Here is a 19680-nt window from a genome sequence, read left to right as displayed (position 1 = left end):
GTATTATATACCATTACCGTAGTATTATATACCATTACTGTAGTATTATATACCATTACCGTAGTATTATATACCATTACCGTAATATTATATACCATTACCGTAATATTATATACCATTACTGTAATATTATATACCATTACCGTAATATATATATATACCATTACCGTAGTATTATATACCATTACCGTAGTATTATATACCATTACTGTAATATTATATACCATTACCATAGTATTATATACCATTACTGTAGTATTATATACCATTACCGTAGTATTATATACCATTACTGTAGTATTATATACCATTACTGTAGTATTATATACCATTACCGTAGTATTATATACCATTACTGTAGTATTATATACCATTACCGTAGTATTATATACCATTACTGTAATATTATATACCATTACCGTAATATTATATACCATTACTGTAATATTATATACCATTACCGTAGTATTATATACCATTACTGTAGTATTATATACCATTACTGTAATATTATATACCATTACTGTAGTATTATATACCATTACCGTAGTATTATATTCACCCCATTGATACCCCCGAGCCAAAATAGAGCGCCAAGGACTGCTTCAACACATACAGTCGAAGTCGGAAGTTTACATACACTTAGGTTGGAGTCATTAAACCTCGTTTTTCAACCACTCCACAAATTTATTTTTAACAAACTATAGTTTTGGCAAGTCGGTTAAGACATCTACTTTGTGCATGACACAAGTCATTTTTCTAACAATTGTTTACAGACAGATTATTTCACTTATAATTCACCGTATCACAATTCCAGGGGGTCAGATGTTTACATACACTAAGTTGACTGTGCCTTTAAATAGATTGGAAAATTCCAGAAAATGACATCATGGCTTTAGAGGCTTCTGATAGGCTAATTGACATAATTTGACTCAATTGGAGGTGTACCTGTGGATGTATTTCAAGGCCTACCTTCAAACTCAGTGCCTCTTTGCTTGACATCATGGGGAAATCAAAATAAATCAGCAAGACCTCAGAAAAAAAATTGGAGACCTCCACAAGTCTGGTTCATCCTTGGGAGCAATTTCCGAATGCCTGAATGTACCACATTCATCTGTACAAACAATAGTACGCAAGTATAAACACCATGGTACCACGCAGCTGTCATACCACTCAGGAAGGAGACGCGTTCTGTCTCCTAGAGATGAACGTACTTTGGTGCGAAAAGTGCAAATCAATCCCTGAACAACAGCAAAAGACCTTGTGAAGATGCTGGAGGAAACAGGTACAAAAGTATCTATATCCACAGTAAAACGAGTCCTATATCGACATAACCTGAAAGGCTGCTCAGCAAGGAAGAAGCCACTGCTCCAAAACCGCCATAAAAAAGCCAGACTACGGTTTGCAACTGTACATGGGGACAAAGATCGTACTTTTTGGAGAAATGTCCTCTGATCTGATGAAACAAAACTAGAACTGTTTGGCCATAATGACCATCGTTATGTTTGGAGGAAAAAGGGGAGGCTTGCAAGCCGAAGAACACCATCCCAACCGTGAAGCACGGGGGTGGCAGCATCATGTTGTGGGGGTGCTTTGCTGCAGGAGGGACTGGTGCACTTCACAAAATAGATGGCATCATGAGGGAGGAAAATTATGTGGATATATTGAAGCAACATCTCAAGACATCAGTCAGGAAGAAGAAAAAAAAAATTTGCGAGCAAGGCCTGCAAACCTGATTCAGTTACACCAGCTCTGTCAGGAGGAATGGGCCAAAATTCACCCAACTTATTGTGGGAAGCTTGTGGAAGGCTACCCGAAACATTTGACCCAAGTTAAACAATTTAAAGGCAACGCTAACAAATACTAATTGAGTGTATGTAAACTTCTGACCCACTGGGAATGTGATGAAAGAAATAAAAGCTGAAAGAAATAATTCTCTCTACTATTATTCTGACATTTCACGTTCTTAAAATAAAGTGGTGATCCTAACTGACCTAAAACAGGGAATTTTTACTAGGATTAAATGTCAGGATTTGTGAAAAACTGAGTTTAAATGTATTTGGCTAAGGGGTATGTAAACTTCTGACTTCAACTGTAGCATGCGTACCAAATGGCACCCTATTCCCTACATTTGATTCCCTATGTTTGATCAGAGCCCTGCAGAACCTTATTCCCTATATAGTGCACTACTTTAGACCAGGGCCCTATAGAACCCTATTCCCTATATAGTGCACTACTTTAGACCAGAGCCCCTATAGAACCCTATTCCCTATATAGTGCACTACTTTAGACCAGGGCCCTATAGAACCCTATTCCCTATATAGTGCACTACTTCAGACCAGAGCCCTATCGAACCCTATTCCCTACATAGTGCACTACTTCAGACCGGAGCCATATGGGTTTTGATCAACAGTAGAGTACCATATAGGGAATAGACTGTAGCTCAATACCCCCTAGCCTGGTTCCAGATCTGTTTGTGCTGTCTTGCCAACTCCTAAAGTAGTGGTCATGCATTGGCCAGAGAGGCGCTCCAACGACAGACCAGGCTACAACAGCCCTGCTATTAAAGAATAGCCTTGTCCAATGCTGTATTGGTTAAGATGTTATACCCATGGTATACGGTCTGATATCAGAGACAATCAGCATTCAGGTCTCAAACCACCCAGTTTACAATGAACAGACCAAGTTACAGTTTCAGCAGTCCTCCTATAAAACAAACTATTTACAGGACGACTACGTCTCTCAACCTTGCATGTTATAAAATAAAAATAAAAATAAATAAAGGAATAAATTGAAAATAAAATGTGCCGTGTTTGTAATCTCTCGTCGTAAGAAAACGATAAAGACCTTGCATGTACAACACACGCACACGCACACGCACGCACGCACGCACGCACGCACGCACACACACACACACACACACACACACACACACACACACACACACACCACGAACAGCTTATGTTATGTACATTTCAACCCATTATGACCGTGTAGCTCATCAATGAATTTGGAAAGAAGCCTTATTTAAGTCGGGAATGGTGCTGTGGTAATAACTGTCAGTAGAGTAACAGGAAAATAACACGATAGAAAGATACACTTTGCTAATGTATCACCCTGCACCAGTGGAGGCTGGTGTCACTGTAAATCGGAGGACATGGCTCCACTGCCTGTCAATCACCCTGTCTGTTCAACTTCTCCTAGACATGCAGAAGCAGTGAGCGAGTACACAGAAAGAGATGCAGGTAAGGTGTGCGTCACCAAATTGCACCCTATTCCCTACATTGTGCACTACTTTTGACCAGAACCCTATCGGTCCTGGTCAAAAGTAGTGCACTACATAGGGAATAGGGTGTCATTTAGGACTCTGACGTGGAGAGACTAAATGTAGACGGGAATCTCCTGCCCTGTTAACAGTCTGAACATCACTGCAGGCATGGTCTTCATGTTGATCTGACAGAGAGGAGAGGAGGAGGGGGAAAGGAGGAAGAGGAGGAGAAGGAGGAGAAAGGGGAGAAGGATGAGAGGTAGGAGAGGAAGAGGAGGACAGTTTGGAGAGGATGAAGATGGGGAGGAGGAGAGGAGGGGGAGGATGAGAAGAAGGAGGAGAGGGAGGAGAAGAGAAGGAAAAGAGGGAGGAGAGGAGGAGAGAAGGAGAGGAGAGGAGGAGGAGGGGACACAGGAGAGGTAGGAGAGGAGGAGGAGGAGGAGGAGGAGGAGGAGGGGAGAGGAGGAGAAGTAGGAGAGGGAGGAGAGGAGGAGAGAAGGAGAGGAGAGGAGGAGGAGGGGACACAGGAGAGGTAGGAGGAGGAGGAGGAGAGGGAGGAGGAGAGGGAGGAGAGGAGGAGAAGTAGGAGAGGGAGGAGAGGAGGAGAGAAGGAGAGGAGAGGAGGAGGAGGAGGTGGGAGAGAGGAGGAGGATGAGGAGGAGGGGGAGAGGTAGGGGAGGATAGGAGGAGGAGGAGAGGGAGGAGAGGAGGAGAAGTAGGATGTGGGAGAGAGGAGGAGGAGGAGGAGGAGGAGGAGAGGTAGGGGAGGAGAGGGAGGACAGGAGGATGAGGAGGAGGGGGAGAGGAGGATGAGGAGGAGGGGGAGAGGAGGAGGATGAGGAGGAGGGGAGAGGAGGAGGATGAGGAGGAGAGGTAGGGGAGAAGAGGAGGAGGAGGAGAGGGAGGACAGGAGGATGAGGAGGAGGGAGAGAGGATGAGGAGGAGGGGGAGCGGAGGAGGATGAGGAGGAGAGGTAGGGGAGGAGAGGAGGAGGAGGAGAGGGAGGACAGGAGGATGAGGAGGAGGGAGAGAGGATGAGGAGGAGGGGGAGAGGAGGAGGATGAGGAGGAGAAGAGAAGAGGACATATCAGTGCTAATTGTGAAGACACACTTGTATTTGTATAAAATCTTCTGATTCATCTGTTTCGGACTCTGATAGGATATAAAATGAGGGCGTTTATGTTGGCAGTTACCTAACTGGAATCTGATGCTCACCTCTCCCACTGATACAGACAGGGTCTGTACTATCTTCTCATGCGGCATGGCAACCACACTCAGCCCATTGATCTCAATGATCCTGTGGCCGACTCGCACCCCTCCTCGCTCCGCGATACCTCCACGCATCAGACTGCAGATCTGAGGAGAGAGAAAGAAAACTAATTTCTGAATCCAAATGGCTGTTATCAGGATCATTATGAGAGAGGTTATACGTGGTTACGACAAGTCTTATAATGCATTATAACGGTATCATAATCCTACTCACGATGCCGTTCTGAACACTGAAGCCCAGCTGGAACTTGAGGTCAGGTCTCTTGATGAGGACGGTGGTGACAGGAGGACAACTCACAATGCTCAGCTTCACCTGAACCTGGCTCTTCAGACCCTGGCAGGACAACCGGAACACGATAAATGACACCTGTCTTAACACTAGAATGGCTGTGTCTCAATCTCAACACTAGAATGGCTTCCTAGAATGGCTGTGTCTCAATCTCAACACTAGAATGGCTGTGTCTCAATCTCAACACTAGAATGGCTTCCTAGAATGTCTGTGTCTCAATCTCAACACTAGAATGGCTGTGTCTCAATCTCAGCACTAGAATGGCTTCCTAGAATGGCTGTGTCTCAATCTCAGCACTAGAATGGCTTCCTAGAATGGCTGTGTCTCAATCTCAGCACTAGAATGGCTTCCTAGAATGGCTGTGTCTCAATCTCAACACAAGAATGGCTGTGTCTCAATCTCAACACTAGAATGGCTTCCTAGAATGGCTGTGTCTCAATCTCAACGATAGAATGGCTTCCTAGAATGGCTGTGTCTCAATCTCAACACTAGAATGGCTTCCTAGAATTTCTGTGTCTCAATCTCAACACTAGAATGGCTTCCTAGAATGGCTGTGTCTCAATCTCAATGCTAGAATGGCTGTGTCTCAATCTCAACACTCGAATGGCTTCCTAGAATGGCTGTGTCTCAATCTCAACACTAGAATGGCTTCCGAGAATGGCTGTGTTTCAATCTCAACGCTAGAATGGCTTCCTAGAATGGCTGTGTCTCAATCTCAACACTAGAATGGCTGTGTCTCAATCTCAACACTAGAATGGCTTCCTAGAATGGCTGTGTCTCAATCTCAACGCTAGAATGGCTTCCTAGAATGACTTTGTCTCAATCTCAATACTCTAAAATGTCTTCCTTTCCTCTACTCCACATCTCCTTTCCTTCATGACTGATAAAAGAGCATCTGTTGAATAACATAGACGCTGCCTGAGTGGACTGTGCGCTCCAGACCTTGATGATGCTCTGGCAGGTCGCTAACGGCAGGCCCACCAGGCTGGTGTTGTTAATGGACATGATCTGGTCGCCGACGCTGAGTTTCCCAGAGCGGGCAGCCGGGCCGCTGTTCAACATGTTAGCTAGGATCACCGTAGGCAGGATGGAGCCCCAGCCAGACTCCACTATCACCACACCTAGGCTCTCTCCCTTCTGCTTCTCCAACTCCAGCTGGGAGACACACAAACACACACAGAGACAGATATTTAGATATATATCTTTAAGTAGAAGTTATTAGTATATCTTATAAACTGGATTTTAGTTGGTAATAAATAAATATATATGCAGAATTTCAGTAGTGGTCTCACTGAAGCAGGAACACTAATTACTTGTACTCTTCAGTGGATTTTGTTTAGCTTACCGAATGGGTAAGATCGATCCTGAACTTTGGTAAACATCTTTGCGCTGTCTAGCTACTGCACGAGCCAAGAGCCTCGATATCTACTGTACTGTAATATGTTATCTACACTGTGTTTACGGAGTGTATCTAGAGTCATGAATCACGGTCAACAATCACTACAGTAAGCCGTCACACCTCTTTACACTTGTCTATCAGTATTTCATGCATGCATATAGGCACGGATGCAAGCGCACACACACACACACACACACACACACACACACACACACACACACACACACACACACACACACACACACACACACACACACACACACACACACACACACACACACACACACACACACACACACACACACACACCTCTTTACAGTTGTCAGAGTTTGAGAAATGGACCAGGTCGTCATTGTACATCTCCTGGGAATTGATGATGTCACTGTATTGTTTCTGACTCAGGTCCTTAGGGTTGATCCCATTGGCTCGGAGGAACTCCCTGTAGGCAACGCTGAACGCCTGGCCGATGGACTGGGCAATGAGCTGGGCCTGGGGATGAGAGGGAGAGGAAAGGGGAGGGCAGTAGAGGGAGAGGGAGAGGGAGAGGGAGAGGGAGAGGGAGAGGGAGAGGGAGAGGAGGAGAGAGAGGGAGAGGGAGAGGGAGAGGGAGAGGAGGAGGGAGAGGGAGAGGGAGGGGGAGAGGGAGAGGGAGAGGGAGAGGGAGAGGAGGAGAGAGAGGGAGAGGAAAGGGGAGGGCAGTAGAGGGAGAGGGAGAGGGAGAGGGAGAGGGAGAGGGAGAGGGAGAGGGAGAGAGAGGGAGAGGAGGAGAGAGAGGGAGAGGAGGAGAGAGAGGGAGAGGACGAGAGAGAGGTAGAGGGAGAGAGAGAGGGAGAGGAGGAGAGAGAGGGAAAGGTAAAGGGAGAGGAGGAGAGAGAGGGAGAGGAGAGGGGAGAGGGGAAGAGAGAGAGGGAGAGGGGAGGGGGAGAGGGGAGAGGGAGAGGAGAGGAGAGGGGGAGGGGAGGAGAGAGAGGGAGAGGGGAGGGGGGAGAGGGGAGAGGGAGAAACTACTCAACGGAACTGACAGGCTATTCAAGTTGACAACAATATAGAGGTGGGAGAGAGCACAGGTTAAGGACCAACTGAAATGATGAATGAAGATACACTATATATACAAAAGTATGTGGACACCCTTTAAAATGAGTGGATTTGGCTATTTCAGCCACGCCCGTTGCTGACAGGTGTATAAAATCGAGCACACAGCCATGCAATCTCCATAGACAAACATTGGCAGTAGAATGGCCTAACTGAAGAGCTCAGTGACTTTCAACATGGCACCACCGTCATGGGATGCCACCTTTCCAACAAGTCAGTTCGTCAGATTTGTTGCCCTGCTAGAACTGCCCCGGTCAACTGTAAGTGATGTTATTGTGAAGTGGAAACGTCTAGGAGTAACAACGGCTCAGTGGTAATTCAAGTGAAAGGAAATCTTAACGCTACAGCATACAATGAAATTCTAGACGATTCTGTGCTTCTAACTTTGTGGCAACAGTTTGTGGAAGGCCCTTTCCTGTTTCAGTATGACAATGCCCCCGTGCACAAATCGAGGTCCATACAGAAATGGTTTGTTGAGATCAGTGTGCAAGAACTTGACTGGCCTGTACAGAGCCCTGACCTCAACCTCATCGAAAACCTTTGGGATGAATTGAAACGCCGACTGCGAGCCGGGCCTAATCGCCCAACATCAGTGCCCGACCTCACTAATGCTCTTGTGGCTGAATGGAAGCAAGTCCCTGCAGCAATGTTCCAACATCTCGTGGAAAGCCTTCCCAGAAGAGTGGAGGCTGTTATAGCAGCAAAAGAGGGGACCAACTCCATATTAATGCCCATGATTTCAGAATGAGATGTTCGACAAGCAGGTGTCCACATACTTTTGGTCATGTAGTATATAACTGGCGTTATAGGAAAGCCAAAATTAGAGATGAATAAAGTGGGCCTCTGTACTAGCAATAATCATTTTCAAAGCTTTAAAATGATGTTCAGTAGTATTGTACTGTAGATAGTGTATAGAAATTGCTGAATTAAAAACTGTGTGTTCTAAATTTTTGCAATAAACCTTCTTCTACGAACACAGTAAGTAATCAATAATCAATCATCAGAGACCAAAATCCCCAATAAAACCAATAATATTCAGCAGAATACAAAGGGAGAGCGTGGGGGAAAAACAGAACAGAGAACAGAACAGATCAGAATACCATAGAATAGAACAAAAACAGAATACAACAGTACTCACATCCTCTGACTCAAAGACATAGCAGATCATTCTGTACTGTCTCTGTCCCTCTGAGGAGGAGAGATCAGCTTCGCTACGGTCCTGCGAGGACGAGTCTGACGTACGGGTACGAGCCATCAGAACCACGATGGTCCCGATGTCTGCGATGTAGGATATGGACCGCAGCGCACTGTCCATCAGCGTCTCCTGGGGGGGATAGATAATATATATGGCTGCTGTGGTAATAACTGTCCATCAGCGTCTCCTGGGGGGGGGATAAATAATATATATGGCTGCTGTGGTAATAACTGTCCATCAGCGTCTCCTGGGGGATAAATAATATATATGGCTGCTGTGGTAATAACTGTCCATCAGCGTCTCCTGGGGGGGATAAATAATATATATGGCTGCTGTGGTAATAACTGTCCATCAGCGTCTCCTGGGGGGGATAAATAATATATATGGCTGCTGTGGTAATAACTGTCCATCAGCGTCTCCTGGGGGGATAGATAATATATATGGCTGCTGTGGTAATAACTGTCCATCAGCGTCTCCTGGGGGGGATAAATAATATATATGGCTGCTGTGGTAATAACTCTGTGTGGATTGGACAGTCCTCAACAACATGGCCCCTAAAGATACTGCAGCGCACCAGAGGAATTTTATGAAACAGCATCATATGAAGCTTTGGGCAGGTTTCCTGGACACAGATTAATCCTAGGCGGGGATTCAATATGATCCGCAGTAGATCCACATTATTGGACATCTAAAGTTAATTTCTGATTGAGTCAACATTTACTATTTACTGTGTATGTGATTTTCGCAGACGGGTGAATATTGCCTTTAAAAGATGCATTGTCTACAAGTGTGATTGGATAGTTCCAGGACTTGGTGTTACAGAGAAGAAATACACAGTGTTTTTTTTTATTAACTCAGAGCTCACAGTCACACACCTGTGAATCAGCATTCAGCACTTTGACTGCCTTGGTGGAGATGAAGAGGTCCACTTCTGTCACCGTCTGAGAGTCTCCATCTTGGCTCTGTGGTCAAACCACCATGGTCAAAAGGAATGAGAGATCGCCATCGTGTGGTTAGAAAGGGTACTCCCAAGGTACATTTCCTTATTGTTTGGAATAACAGAAGACCATTGATGAACAGACCAACTGACATCCATAGATCAAGAAAAAAAATACAATATCATCTTGAACATTGAATGGATAACAAAATTAGCCTGGTCAATTAGTCACAAAGCACAATGCTAACAACATTAGCCTGGTCAATTAGTCAGACAGCACAATGCTAATATAACAAAATTAGCCTGGTCAATTAGTCAGACAGCACAATGCTAACAACATCAGCCTGGTCAATTAGTCAGACAGCACAATGCTAACAACATTAGCCTGGTCAATTAGTCAGACAGCACAATGCTAATATAACAACATTATCTTGGTCAATTAGTCAGACAGCACAATGCTAATATAACAATATTAGCCTGGTCAGTTAGTCAGACAGCACAATGCTAATATAACAACATTAGCCTGGTCAGTTAGTCAGACAGCACAATGCTAATATAACAAAATTAGCCTGGTCAATTAGTCAGACAGCACAATGCTAACAACATTTGCCTGGTCAATTAGTCAGACAGCACAATGCTAACAACATTAGCCTGGTCAGTTAGTCAGACAGCACAATGCTAATATAACAAAATTAGCCTGGTCAATTAGTCAGACAGCACAATGCTAATATAACAACATTAGCCTGGTCAGTTAGTCAGACAGCACAATGCTAATATAACAACATTAGCCTGGTCAGTTAGTCAGACAGCACAATGCTAATATAACAACATTAGCCTGGTCAGTTAGTCAGACAGCACAATGCTAACAACATTAGCCTGGTCAGTTAGTCAGACAGCACAATGCTAACAACATTAGCCTGGTCAATTAGTCAGACAGCACAATGCTAATATAACAACATTATCCTGGTCAGTTAGTCAGACAGCACAATGCTAACAACATTAGCCTGGTCAATTAGTCAGACAACCACAATGCTAACAACATTAGCCTGGTCAAAACTGCCTTTTGAAACAGCTGGCGTTAACCTCCTGGAAGCAACTACAACAACTGTTGAAAGTGGCAGAAAGTAAATTTCCTAATGCCATACTCTATGTGCCCATTATTAACACACCACACCCACACACCCACACCACACCCACACACCCACATCACACCCACACCACACCCACACACCACACCCACACACCACACCCACACACCACACCCACACACCCACATCACACCCACACCACACCCACACACCACACCCACACACACCACACCCACACACCACACCCACACACCACACCCACACACACCACACCCACACACCACACCCACACACCACACCCACACAACACCCACACACCACACCCACACACACCACACCCACACACCACACCCACACAACACCCACACACCACACCCACACACACACCACACCCACACACACACCCACACACCACACCCACACACACACACCCACACACCACACCCACACACCCACACCACACCCCACACCCACAACACCCACACACCACACCCACACACCACACACCCACACCCACACACACACACACCACACCCACACACCCACACACACACACAACACCCACACACCACCCACACACACCCACATCACACACACACCACACCCACACACCCACCCACCACACCCACACACCACACCCACACACCACACACACACACCCACACACCACACCCACACACCCACATCACACCCACACCACACCCACACACCACACACCCACCACACACACACCCACACACCCACCACACCACACCCACACACCACACACCACAACACCCACACACACACCCACACACCCACACACCACACCCACACCCACACCACACAAACTAAACACACCACACCACGCCCACTGCACCAACACCCACACACCACACCATACCATACCTTGACCTGGCTGACAGCCTCCTGCGCCTGGGCCATGCGTGTTCGTTTAGATGGGTTCTTGTTAGACAGCAGCCGGGTGGAACCCAGGTAGTTAGCAGCAAAGATGATCCCATCGATCAGGTCCTCGGGCTCACACGGACCTGGGACTGGGAAATGAGAAATATTGATTTATTTACAGACAAGAACCCGTGACTCAGACCCAGACAGATTCATATTTACATTCACGTTCACATTCACATTCACATACAGATACGGATACAGATACAGATTCACATTCACATTCACATTCAGATTCACATTCACATTCGCATTCGCATTTACATTCAGATTCACATTCAAATTCAGATTCAGATTCAGATTCAGATTCAGATTCAGATTCACATTCACATTCACATTCAGATTCACATTCAAATTCACATTCAGATTCAGATTCAGATTCAGATTCACATTCACATTCAGATTCGCATTCGCATTCACATTCAGATTCACATTCAAATTCACATTCAGATTCACATTCACATTTAAATTCACACCATTTTATTGTCCCATTGCTTGAGCAATTTGGTTGCAGCACTATAAAAACATATATGCACACGCCAGAGACCAAGAAGAGCCATAAATGGTTATATAATAATCAAACGTCCATTACTCAGGTATGGAATCAATGAACTATATAGAGAAAAAAATATTTACCATCCACGAAGCTGGGGAACGAAGCGTTGTTCTGTGTTGGTTCAGGCTGAGGTGTGCTGTTGCTGTCCTCCTGTAGGGTCTGAGGCTCTGGGCAGTGGGGCCTGCCAGGCTGCTGCTCTGAGACGTCGTGAGGCATCTGGAACAGACAGAGGGGAGATCTAACATCTGGAACAGACAGAGGGGAGATCTAACATCTGGAACAGACAGAGGGGAGATCTAACTAACATCTGGAACGGACAGTGAGGAGATCTAACTAACATCTGGAACAGACAGAGGGGAGATCTAACTAACATCTGGAACAGACAGAGGGGAGATCTAACATCTGGAACAGACAGAGGGGAGATCTAACTAACATCTGGAACAGACAGGATGGGAGATCTAACTAACATCTGGAACAGACAGTGGGGAGATATAACTTAACATCTGGAACAGAGAGAGGTGAGATCTAAATAACATCTGGAACAGACGGAGGGGAGATCTAACTAACATCTGGAACAGACAGGAGGGAGATCTAACTAACATCTGGAACGGACAGAGGGGAGATCTAACTTAACATCAGACAGAAACACGACCAGACTGCTGATGAGACTTAGCTATGTAGGTCAAATCTGGTGCAATGTTTGTTGTACATGGTCCCCGTCATGTAAACTAATAACATAAAACAAACCCTGCATCAGACAGTTACCTGTTTGTGTGTCTGCGTCCGTGTCTGTCTGTCGTCTGGGGACTCCCTCTGTGGCTCTGTGTTGTGGTGTGAAGCTGGTGGAGCTGTTGATGTTGATGGTTTTATAGCCCTGGGATGTTTGTCCAGGCTGGATGAGGAGTCAGAAGTGGGCCTTGGGCTGGGGCTGGTGGTGCTGTCTCTGCGAGGCTGCTGGATATGGACCTGGGTCTGGGTCTGGACCTGGGTCTGGGTCTGGACCTGGGTCTGGGTCTGGACCTGGAGGAGAGGAGTGGGAGGCTTGGCGCTCCGACTGGTGGTGATCTCTCTGCAATGCTGCTCGGTCTGTCGGGTGTGGGGAGTGTGGTCCTGTGTCTGAGCATTGTGGCTGGGAGGCGAGGTGGGCCTAGGGCTGTCAGAGGTGGGCCTAGGGCTGTCAGAGTTGGGCCTAGGGCTGTCAGAGATGGGCCTAGGGCTATCAGAGATGGGCTTAGGGCTGTCAGAGGTGGGCCTAGGGCTGTCAGAGGTGGGCTTAGGGCTGTCAGAGATGGGCATAGGGCTATCAGAGGTGGGCCTAGGGCTGTCAGAGATGGGCCTAGGGCTGTCAGAGATGGGCATAGGGCTATCAGAGGTGGGCCTAGGGCTGTCAGAGATGGGCCTAGGGCTGTCAGAGATGGGCATAGGGCTATCAGAGGTGGGCCTAGGGCTGTCAGAGGTGGGCTTAGGGCTGTCAGAGATGGGCATAGGGCTGTCAGAGATGGGCATAGGGCTATCAGAGGTGGGCCTAGGGCTGTCAGAGATGGGCCTAGGGCTGTCAGAGATGGGCATAGGGCTATCAGAGGTGGGCCTAGGGCTGTCAGAGGTGGGCTTAGGGCTGTCAGAGATGGGCATAGGGCTGTCAGAGATGGGCATAGGGCTATCAGAGATGGGCATAGGGCTATCAGAGGTGGGCCTAGGGCTGTGGCTGGGGCTGACGGGACTCTCTCTGTGGTGCTGCTTGGTCTGGGCCTGTGTTGGGTGGGTGGGTGCTTGTCTCTTGTGGGTCTGGGCCTGTGTCGGGTGGGTGGGTGCTTGTCTCTTGTGGGTCTGGGCCTGTGTCGGGTGGGCCTGTCGATACTGGGCCTGGATTTGGTGGGCCTGGATGTGCTGCATTTGGGCCGGGTTCTGTGGGGGGTGAGGGTGTGGTGTGTTGGGGCCAGATCTGGGTCTAGGCCTGATAGCACCTTCTCTGCAGTTCTGTGTCTTTGTCTGCTGGTTCTGTCGGACGTCGCTCTGGGCCTGCATCTGGTGATTCTGGACCTGTTTCGGGACGGGATCGACCTCTGTCAGGTAGGTGTGGGTCTGGTGGACCTGTTTCGGGAGGGTATGGACCTCTGTCATGTAGGTGTGGGTCTGGTAGGCTTGTTTCGGGCGGGCCTTGGCCTGCTGAGTGTGGGGTTGTGTCTGGTGAGGGTGTGGGGTGCTGGAGCTGGGCCCGGATCTAGGCCTGGGCCTAGGCCTTGGTGGTCTGGGCCTGAAGGCAGCCTCTCTGCAGTCCTGTGTCTCTGAACTGCTGCTGCTACTCATGTATACCTTCATCTCAGACACTATCTGGCCAGCATATTCCTCCCTGTCAGTCTCCCTCACGACCCTTCCTCCTTCCCTTCCACTCCTTACACCTCCCCTCTCACTCCTTCCTCCCCGTCCTCCTCCCTTCCCCTGTCTCTTCACCTCCTTATGGGCCCTTTGAGGGGCCTCACAAGTCCAATCCCTTCCCCCTCCACTTCCCCTATAGGGGGCCCTTTGTGGGGACTCTGAGACACACACTGAGATCTTACTGTCCTCATGGGTGTTACAGTTCCCTATAGAGAAGATCTCAACTTCCGCTCTATCGTTGTCTTCTCTATCTCCCTTTCTCATCCTCTCCTCCTCCCTCTCTCCTTCTCTCATCCTCTCCCCCTCCCTCTCTCCCTTTCTCATCCTCTCCTCCTTCCGCTGGCGACTGAAGGTTTGTTCCTGCACTCTGCAGACCTCACCGTCCTCCCTGTCTCGGTCACCCCTCTTTCCCCCTCTCATTCTCTCTCCCTCTCTCATCCTCTCCTCCTCCCTCTCTCCCTCCCTCATCTTGTCCCCCTCCCTCTCTCCTTCTCTCATCCTCTCCCCCTCCCTCTCCCCCTCTCTCATCCTCTCCCCATATTTCTCCTGGTGGCTGCTGGGTGTTTTCTCCTGCTCTCTGTCCTCTGTCTCTTCAGAATCCTCCTCTGTATATGTGGTCACATCCCGCTCTTCCTCTGTTTCCCCCATCTCATCTGGGAAATTCTTCTCTTTCTGCCCCTCCACCTCCTCCTCCCCCTTCTGCCCCTCCACCTCTTCCTGTCCCTCCACCTCCTCCTCCCCCTTCTGCCCCTCCTCCTGCCCCTCCACCTCCTCCTGCCCCTCCTCCTCCTCCTCCCCCTTCTGCCCCTCCTCCTCCTCCTGCCCCTCCACCTCCTCCTGCCCCTCCACCTCCTCCTCCCCCCTTCTGCACCTCCACCTCCTCCTGCCCCTCCTCCTCCTCCTCCCCCTTCTGCCCCTCCACCTCCTCCTCCCCCTTCTGCCCCTCCACCTCCTTCTGCCCCTCCACCTCCTCCTCCCCCTTCTGCCCCTCCTCCTCCTCCTCCTCCTGCCCCTCCACTTCCTCTTCCACCTCCTCCTCGTGCACCTCCACCTTCCCTTTCTCCTCCTCGTCTCCAGCCTTGAGGGCATGACATGGATTGTCACTGAACTGATGCTCAGAAGAGCTACAGAGATTTGTATCTGTCTCTTGTCGTAGTCTTTCATTATACATAACCATTTCCTCAGACTCAGGTCCGTACAGTGACCTGGTGTGTTTGCATTGTCCAGTGCTGCTCCCATCCCCCTCCAGGCTGTTCCCCTCCACATAGGTACCATCCTCACCTTCTACATAGGTTCCATCTTTGTGATCTATGTAAGGTCTGTCTTCACATTCCACGTAGGTTCTGTCTTGGTGTTCCACGTAGGTTCTGTCTCGGTGTTCCACGTAGGTTCTGTCTCGGTGTTCCACGTAGGTTCTGTCTTGGTGTTCCACGTAGGTTCTGTCTTGGTGTTCCACATAGATGCCATCCTCACTCTCTACATAGCTTCCATCCTGAGGCTCAGGATAGTGTTTGTAACACCTCACCTTCATACCCTGGTCTTCCACCTGTAGTACCTGATCAATGTCTTGCTCCACACCCTCCACGTCCGAACCCACGTTGTCATACTCTGAGCAGCTGTCCTCCTCCTCATCCTCCATGCTGTCAGGGAGGGTGGTGTCACCGGGCTGGTTCAGCGACAGCTCAGAGGAGACACTAGGTGTAGCAGGGACAGGAAGAGGTGAACTGGAGGGACTAATCCTACACGGCTGGTTAAGAGTGGCACTGGGGCTGGTTGGACTCTCTCTGCAATGCTGCTGGGGCTGTCGCGGTTGGGCCTGGGCCTGGGCCTGGGCCTGGGCCTGGGCATCTGGCTGCCGAGGGTAGTTCTGGGCCTGAGTCAGGTGACTGTGGTCTTGGTTTGGGTGAGCCTGTGTTGCACTAGCAGGGACAGAGACAGGTGCTGCAGGCCCAGGGGTCCTGTCATCATTGTTATTGTCCAGCTCTCCAATGCTGGTGCTCTGAGAGTGCTGAGGAAGGTCCTCACTATTCAGACTCTGAGGCCCATTATGAGGTTCTTCAGTTGGACCTTTGCTGCTCAGACTCAGGGGTCCTTCATCAGTGGGTTCCCCTGTGGATAAGGGGCCAGGGCAGGGCGGACGGCCCTTACTCCTCAAACCTTGTGGTTTTTCTTTCTGAGGTCCTTCATTATGAGGTCCTTCATTAGACTCTTCTGTGGATCCTATGGGACCAGGGCAGGACAGAGGGCTGGGCCTCAGGATTCTGATGATCTTCTCTGGCTTCTTCCCATGAGCCATAGCTCAGGCTGGCCCATCAAATCCCCCACCACACTATCCTCAGTCCTAGAATAAGACCGCAATGAACCCATGGTCAAATTATTATCAGAATTGCACATCGGGTTAAAAAGCTAAATCTATGCCTAGGATCGTTTATAGTGGTTCTATTTACATAGCTAGACCAAATATGGGTGTACGGGAACGCATGCAATCCTCAAGTGGGCGAAATCAAATAGGTTTATTATTCTTAAACTGCGTCACTACACATCTGCGTTCAATAATACCCGCCAAAAAAACACACACATCTAAAATGCGAACTGTCCCTGTCCATGGTGCTGAACCCTACAACGGAGGTTTGACGCTATTTGTTGTCGGCCTTTTTTTGTTGATCATTAATGACGTTGCAAATGCTGTTGCTAGTGCGGATCTTATAAGATCCATTGAACATTGCAGATAATCAAAATGATAAACGATTACGCCAAACTTTTGCCGCAACTGCAGAGGGTAGCGTTAGAAAGCTCTGTTCTTTTGAGCACAGGACAGGAAAACGCACGCATTCGTTCTATCTCAACCTATTTCTTAATTAAATCGCGCACTCAGCATATTTCCCCCTGTCTCCCATAAAACGCAGATATGTTTTTCTCATCCATTCTCTGAAAACAGCTAATCGTCACATTCATCCAGAGCGTTGTAAATTTATAGGCGACAAAAAAAAAATAACGTTTACTTCTTATAGGCATAATTAAAAACGACCTTGATTTGATTGATTTCTCATTGAGACTGCACCACGCTGGTGGTGTGTTATAAGCTAATCAGGCTGGTTGTGTGTTATAAGCTAATCAGGCTGGTGGTGGTGGTGTGTGTGTGTGTGTGTGTGTGTGTGCCATGATTCTCTGTGCCATAGAACCAAATCTGTATGATAGAGACCTGAGATAGCGGGTTACAAGCTGATCTGTTTCTATTAAAGTTTCCTAATCAAAATAATATAAGCTGTTATCCGACTTACCACAGCATTGACTGATGATAGGATCTCTCGCTCCTTTTAAAATCTTGCCTGTGTCCCGAGCAGAGATTTGCCTTAGAAAAAATCCCGGGAATCTGGTGAATATTAGAAGAAAAGAGAAAGGGGCAAGCTGCCCTGGAACATGTGTAAGGAATACCCCAGGCAGGCATCTCTATTCTCTCCTCAGCCTCTGTTCGCCTCAGTACGTGCGGGCAGCAACCCAGGAAATTATCTGGTCCAGTGTTTCCCAACCCTGGTCCTCGAGTACCCCAAAACAGTACACAATAATTGTGCTTGTCAACTAACCATCAAGCCCTCAATCAGTTGAATGAGGTGTGTTTGTCCAGGAGTACAATAACAATGTGTACTGTTGGGGGGTACTGGATGACCAGGGTTGGGAAATACTGGTCTGGTCCATCTGATCTCATTAAAAGTATCCTTCATGCCACATGAGACTGAATAGAAATCAGAGTCAATGTGAGAGTCCTGTAGAAAACATTACGGTGATTTTTTTTCTAGGAGTTAAAAACATTTAATTTCCAGATATTCAATTAGCCAATGCATTCTGTCAATTTTGTGTTTTTATTTGCATTTCTACAGAAGCGGTAGGCTACACCTCATAGGCCTATTATGTATGTCAATTAATAACAATGATTATTTTTTAAGTGTTTTTATATTGTGTTATTATTTTGTGAAAGCACACATTGACCTCCATTTTCAACAATCTATAAAAATCCACCAAGATCGATGCTCGTCACATCCTTTGCTCGATTGCTCTTGAGCGTGAAACAGGCTGTTCTTGTAACAACAAAACCCCGGGCTACTCAACTAGCTTCATTTTAATCTAAACCTCATAATAATGTTAGTAACTATAACACAATGTATAACCAGTATGACAGTTTCTCTGTGTCACGTCCTGACCAGTATAAAGGGTTATTGGTTATTGTAGTTTGGTCAGGACGTGGCAGGGGTGTGTTTGTTTTCTGTTGTCAGGGTTTTTGGGTTGTGTTCTATGTTTTGTATTTCTATGTTTCTATGTTTCTATGTCTAGTTTATTGTTTTGACCTTCAATTGGAGGCAGCTGTTCGTCGTTGCCTCTAATTGAAGGTTCTATTTAGTAGGGGTGTTTTTTATGGGGTTTTTGTGGGTAGTTGTTTCCTGTTTAGTGTTTGTTGCACCTGACAAGACTGTTTTCGTTGTTATTTTTGTTCAGTGTTCATTTTTGTTTAATAAAGAAGATAATGAGCATTCACGTACCCGCTGCATTTTGGTCCAATTCATACGACGCCCGTAACACTCTGCCACTGTCTGACGCCTGCAAAGAGAACTAGCTAGTCAGCTCAAGTTGTTGGGAAGTTAACCAGCGCAGTCGCACATTGCCCATTCTGCATGAATGATCCGTGGTGGTGAACGACACTAGTATCAAATCAAATCAAATGTATTTATAAAGCCCTTCTTACATCAGCTGATATCTCAAAGTGCTGTACAGAAACTCAGCCTAAAACCCCAAACAGCAAGTAATGCAGGTGTAGAAGCACGGTGGCTAGGAAAAACTCCCTAGAAAGGCCAAAACCTAGGAAGAAACCTAGAGAGGAACCAGGCTATGAGGGGTGGCCAGTCCTCTTCTGGCTGTGCCGGGTGGAGATGATAACAGAACATGGCCAAGATGTTCAAATGTTCATAAATGACCAGCATGGTCAAATAATAATAATAATCACTAGTAAGTGAGGGGTCCTGTTACCTTCCCTGTAGCTCAGTTGGTAGAGCATGGTGTTTGCAACGCCAGGGTAGTGGGTTCGATTCCCACGGGGGGGGGCCAGTGCGAAAAGAAAAAAAAGGTATGAAATGTATCCATTTGCTACTGTAAGTCGCTCTGGATAAGAGCATCTGCTAAATGACTGTAAGTGAATGAGCTATACTATTCACTGAGACATTTCTCTAAATAATATCTGGTACTAATGTATTTATGACAATGTTCATCAAGTATA

At 47.4% G+C, this 19680-nt stretch overlaps 2 protein-coding genes across 2 annotated transcripts; both read right to left on the bottom strand.

The window, feature by feature from the left end:
- Nucleotides 1-1926: 1926 nt before the first annotated feature.
- Nucleotides 1927-15116, bottom strand: LOC106561773 (amyloid-beta A4 precursor protein-binding family A member 2). Its single transcript, XM_014126010.2, has 10 exons — nt 12804-15116; nt 12119-12254; nt 11426-11571; nt 9388-9474; nt 8456-8641; nt 6535-6714; nt 5769-5981; nt 4752-4871; nt 4484-4624; nt 1927-3453 (listed from the first exon to the last, which is right to left on the bottom strand). The coding sequence occupies exons 1-10, from the start codon at nt 15060-15062 to the stop codon at nt 3382-3384; spliced, it is 3540 nt and encodes a 1179-aa protein (XP_013981485.2). The 5' UTR covers nt 15063-15116; the 3' UTR covers nt 1927-3381.
- LOC123724594 (uncharacterized) lies at nt 15064-18071 on the bottom strand. Its single transcript, XM_045688765.1, has 4 exons — nt 17696-18071; nt 15433-16755; nt 15356-15369; nt 15064-15067 (listed from the first exon to the last, which is right to left on the bottom strand). Exons 2-4 carry the CDS (start codon nt 16708-16710, stop codon nt 15064-15066), a joined length of 1296 nt encoding a protein of 431 aa, XP_045544721.1. The 5' UTR covers nt 16711-16755; nt 17696-18071.
- Nucleotides 18072-19680: the final 1609 nt, after the last annotated feature.

This window comes from Salmo salar, chromosome ssa10 (genome assembly GCF_905237065.1).
Source record: "Salmo salar chromosome ssa10, Ssal_v3.1, whole genome shotgun sequence".
Classification (NCBI taxonomy): Eukaryota; Metazoa; Chordata; class Actinopteri; order Salmoniformes; family Salmonidae; genus Salmo; species Salmo salar.
Note: the sequence above shows the minus strand (reverse complement) of the source record. Positions and strands in the feature narration are given on the sequence as shown.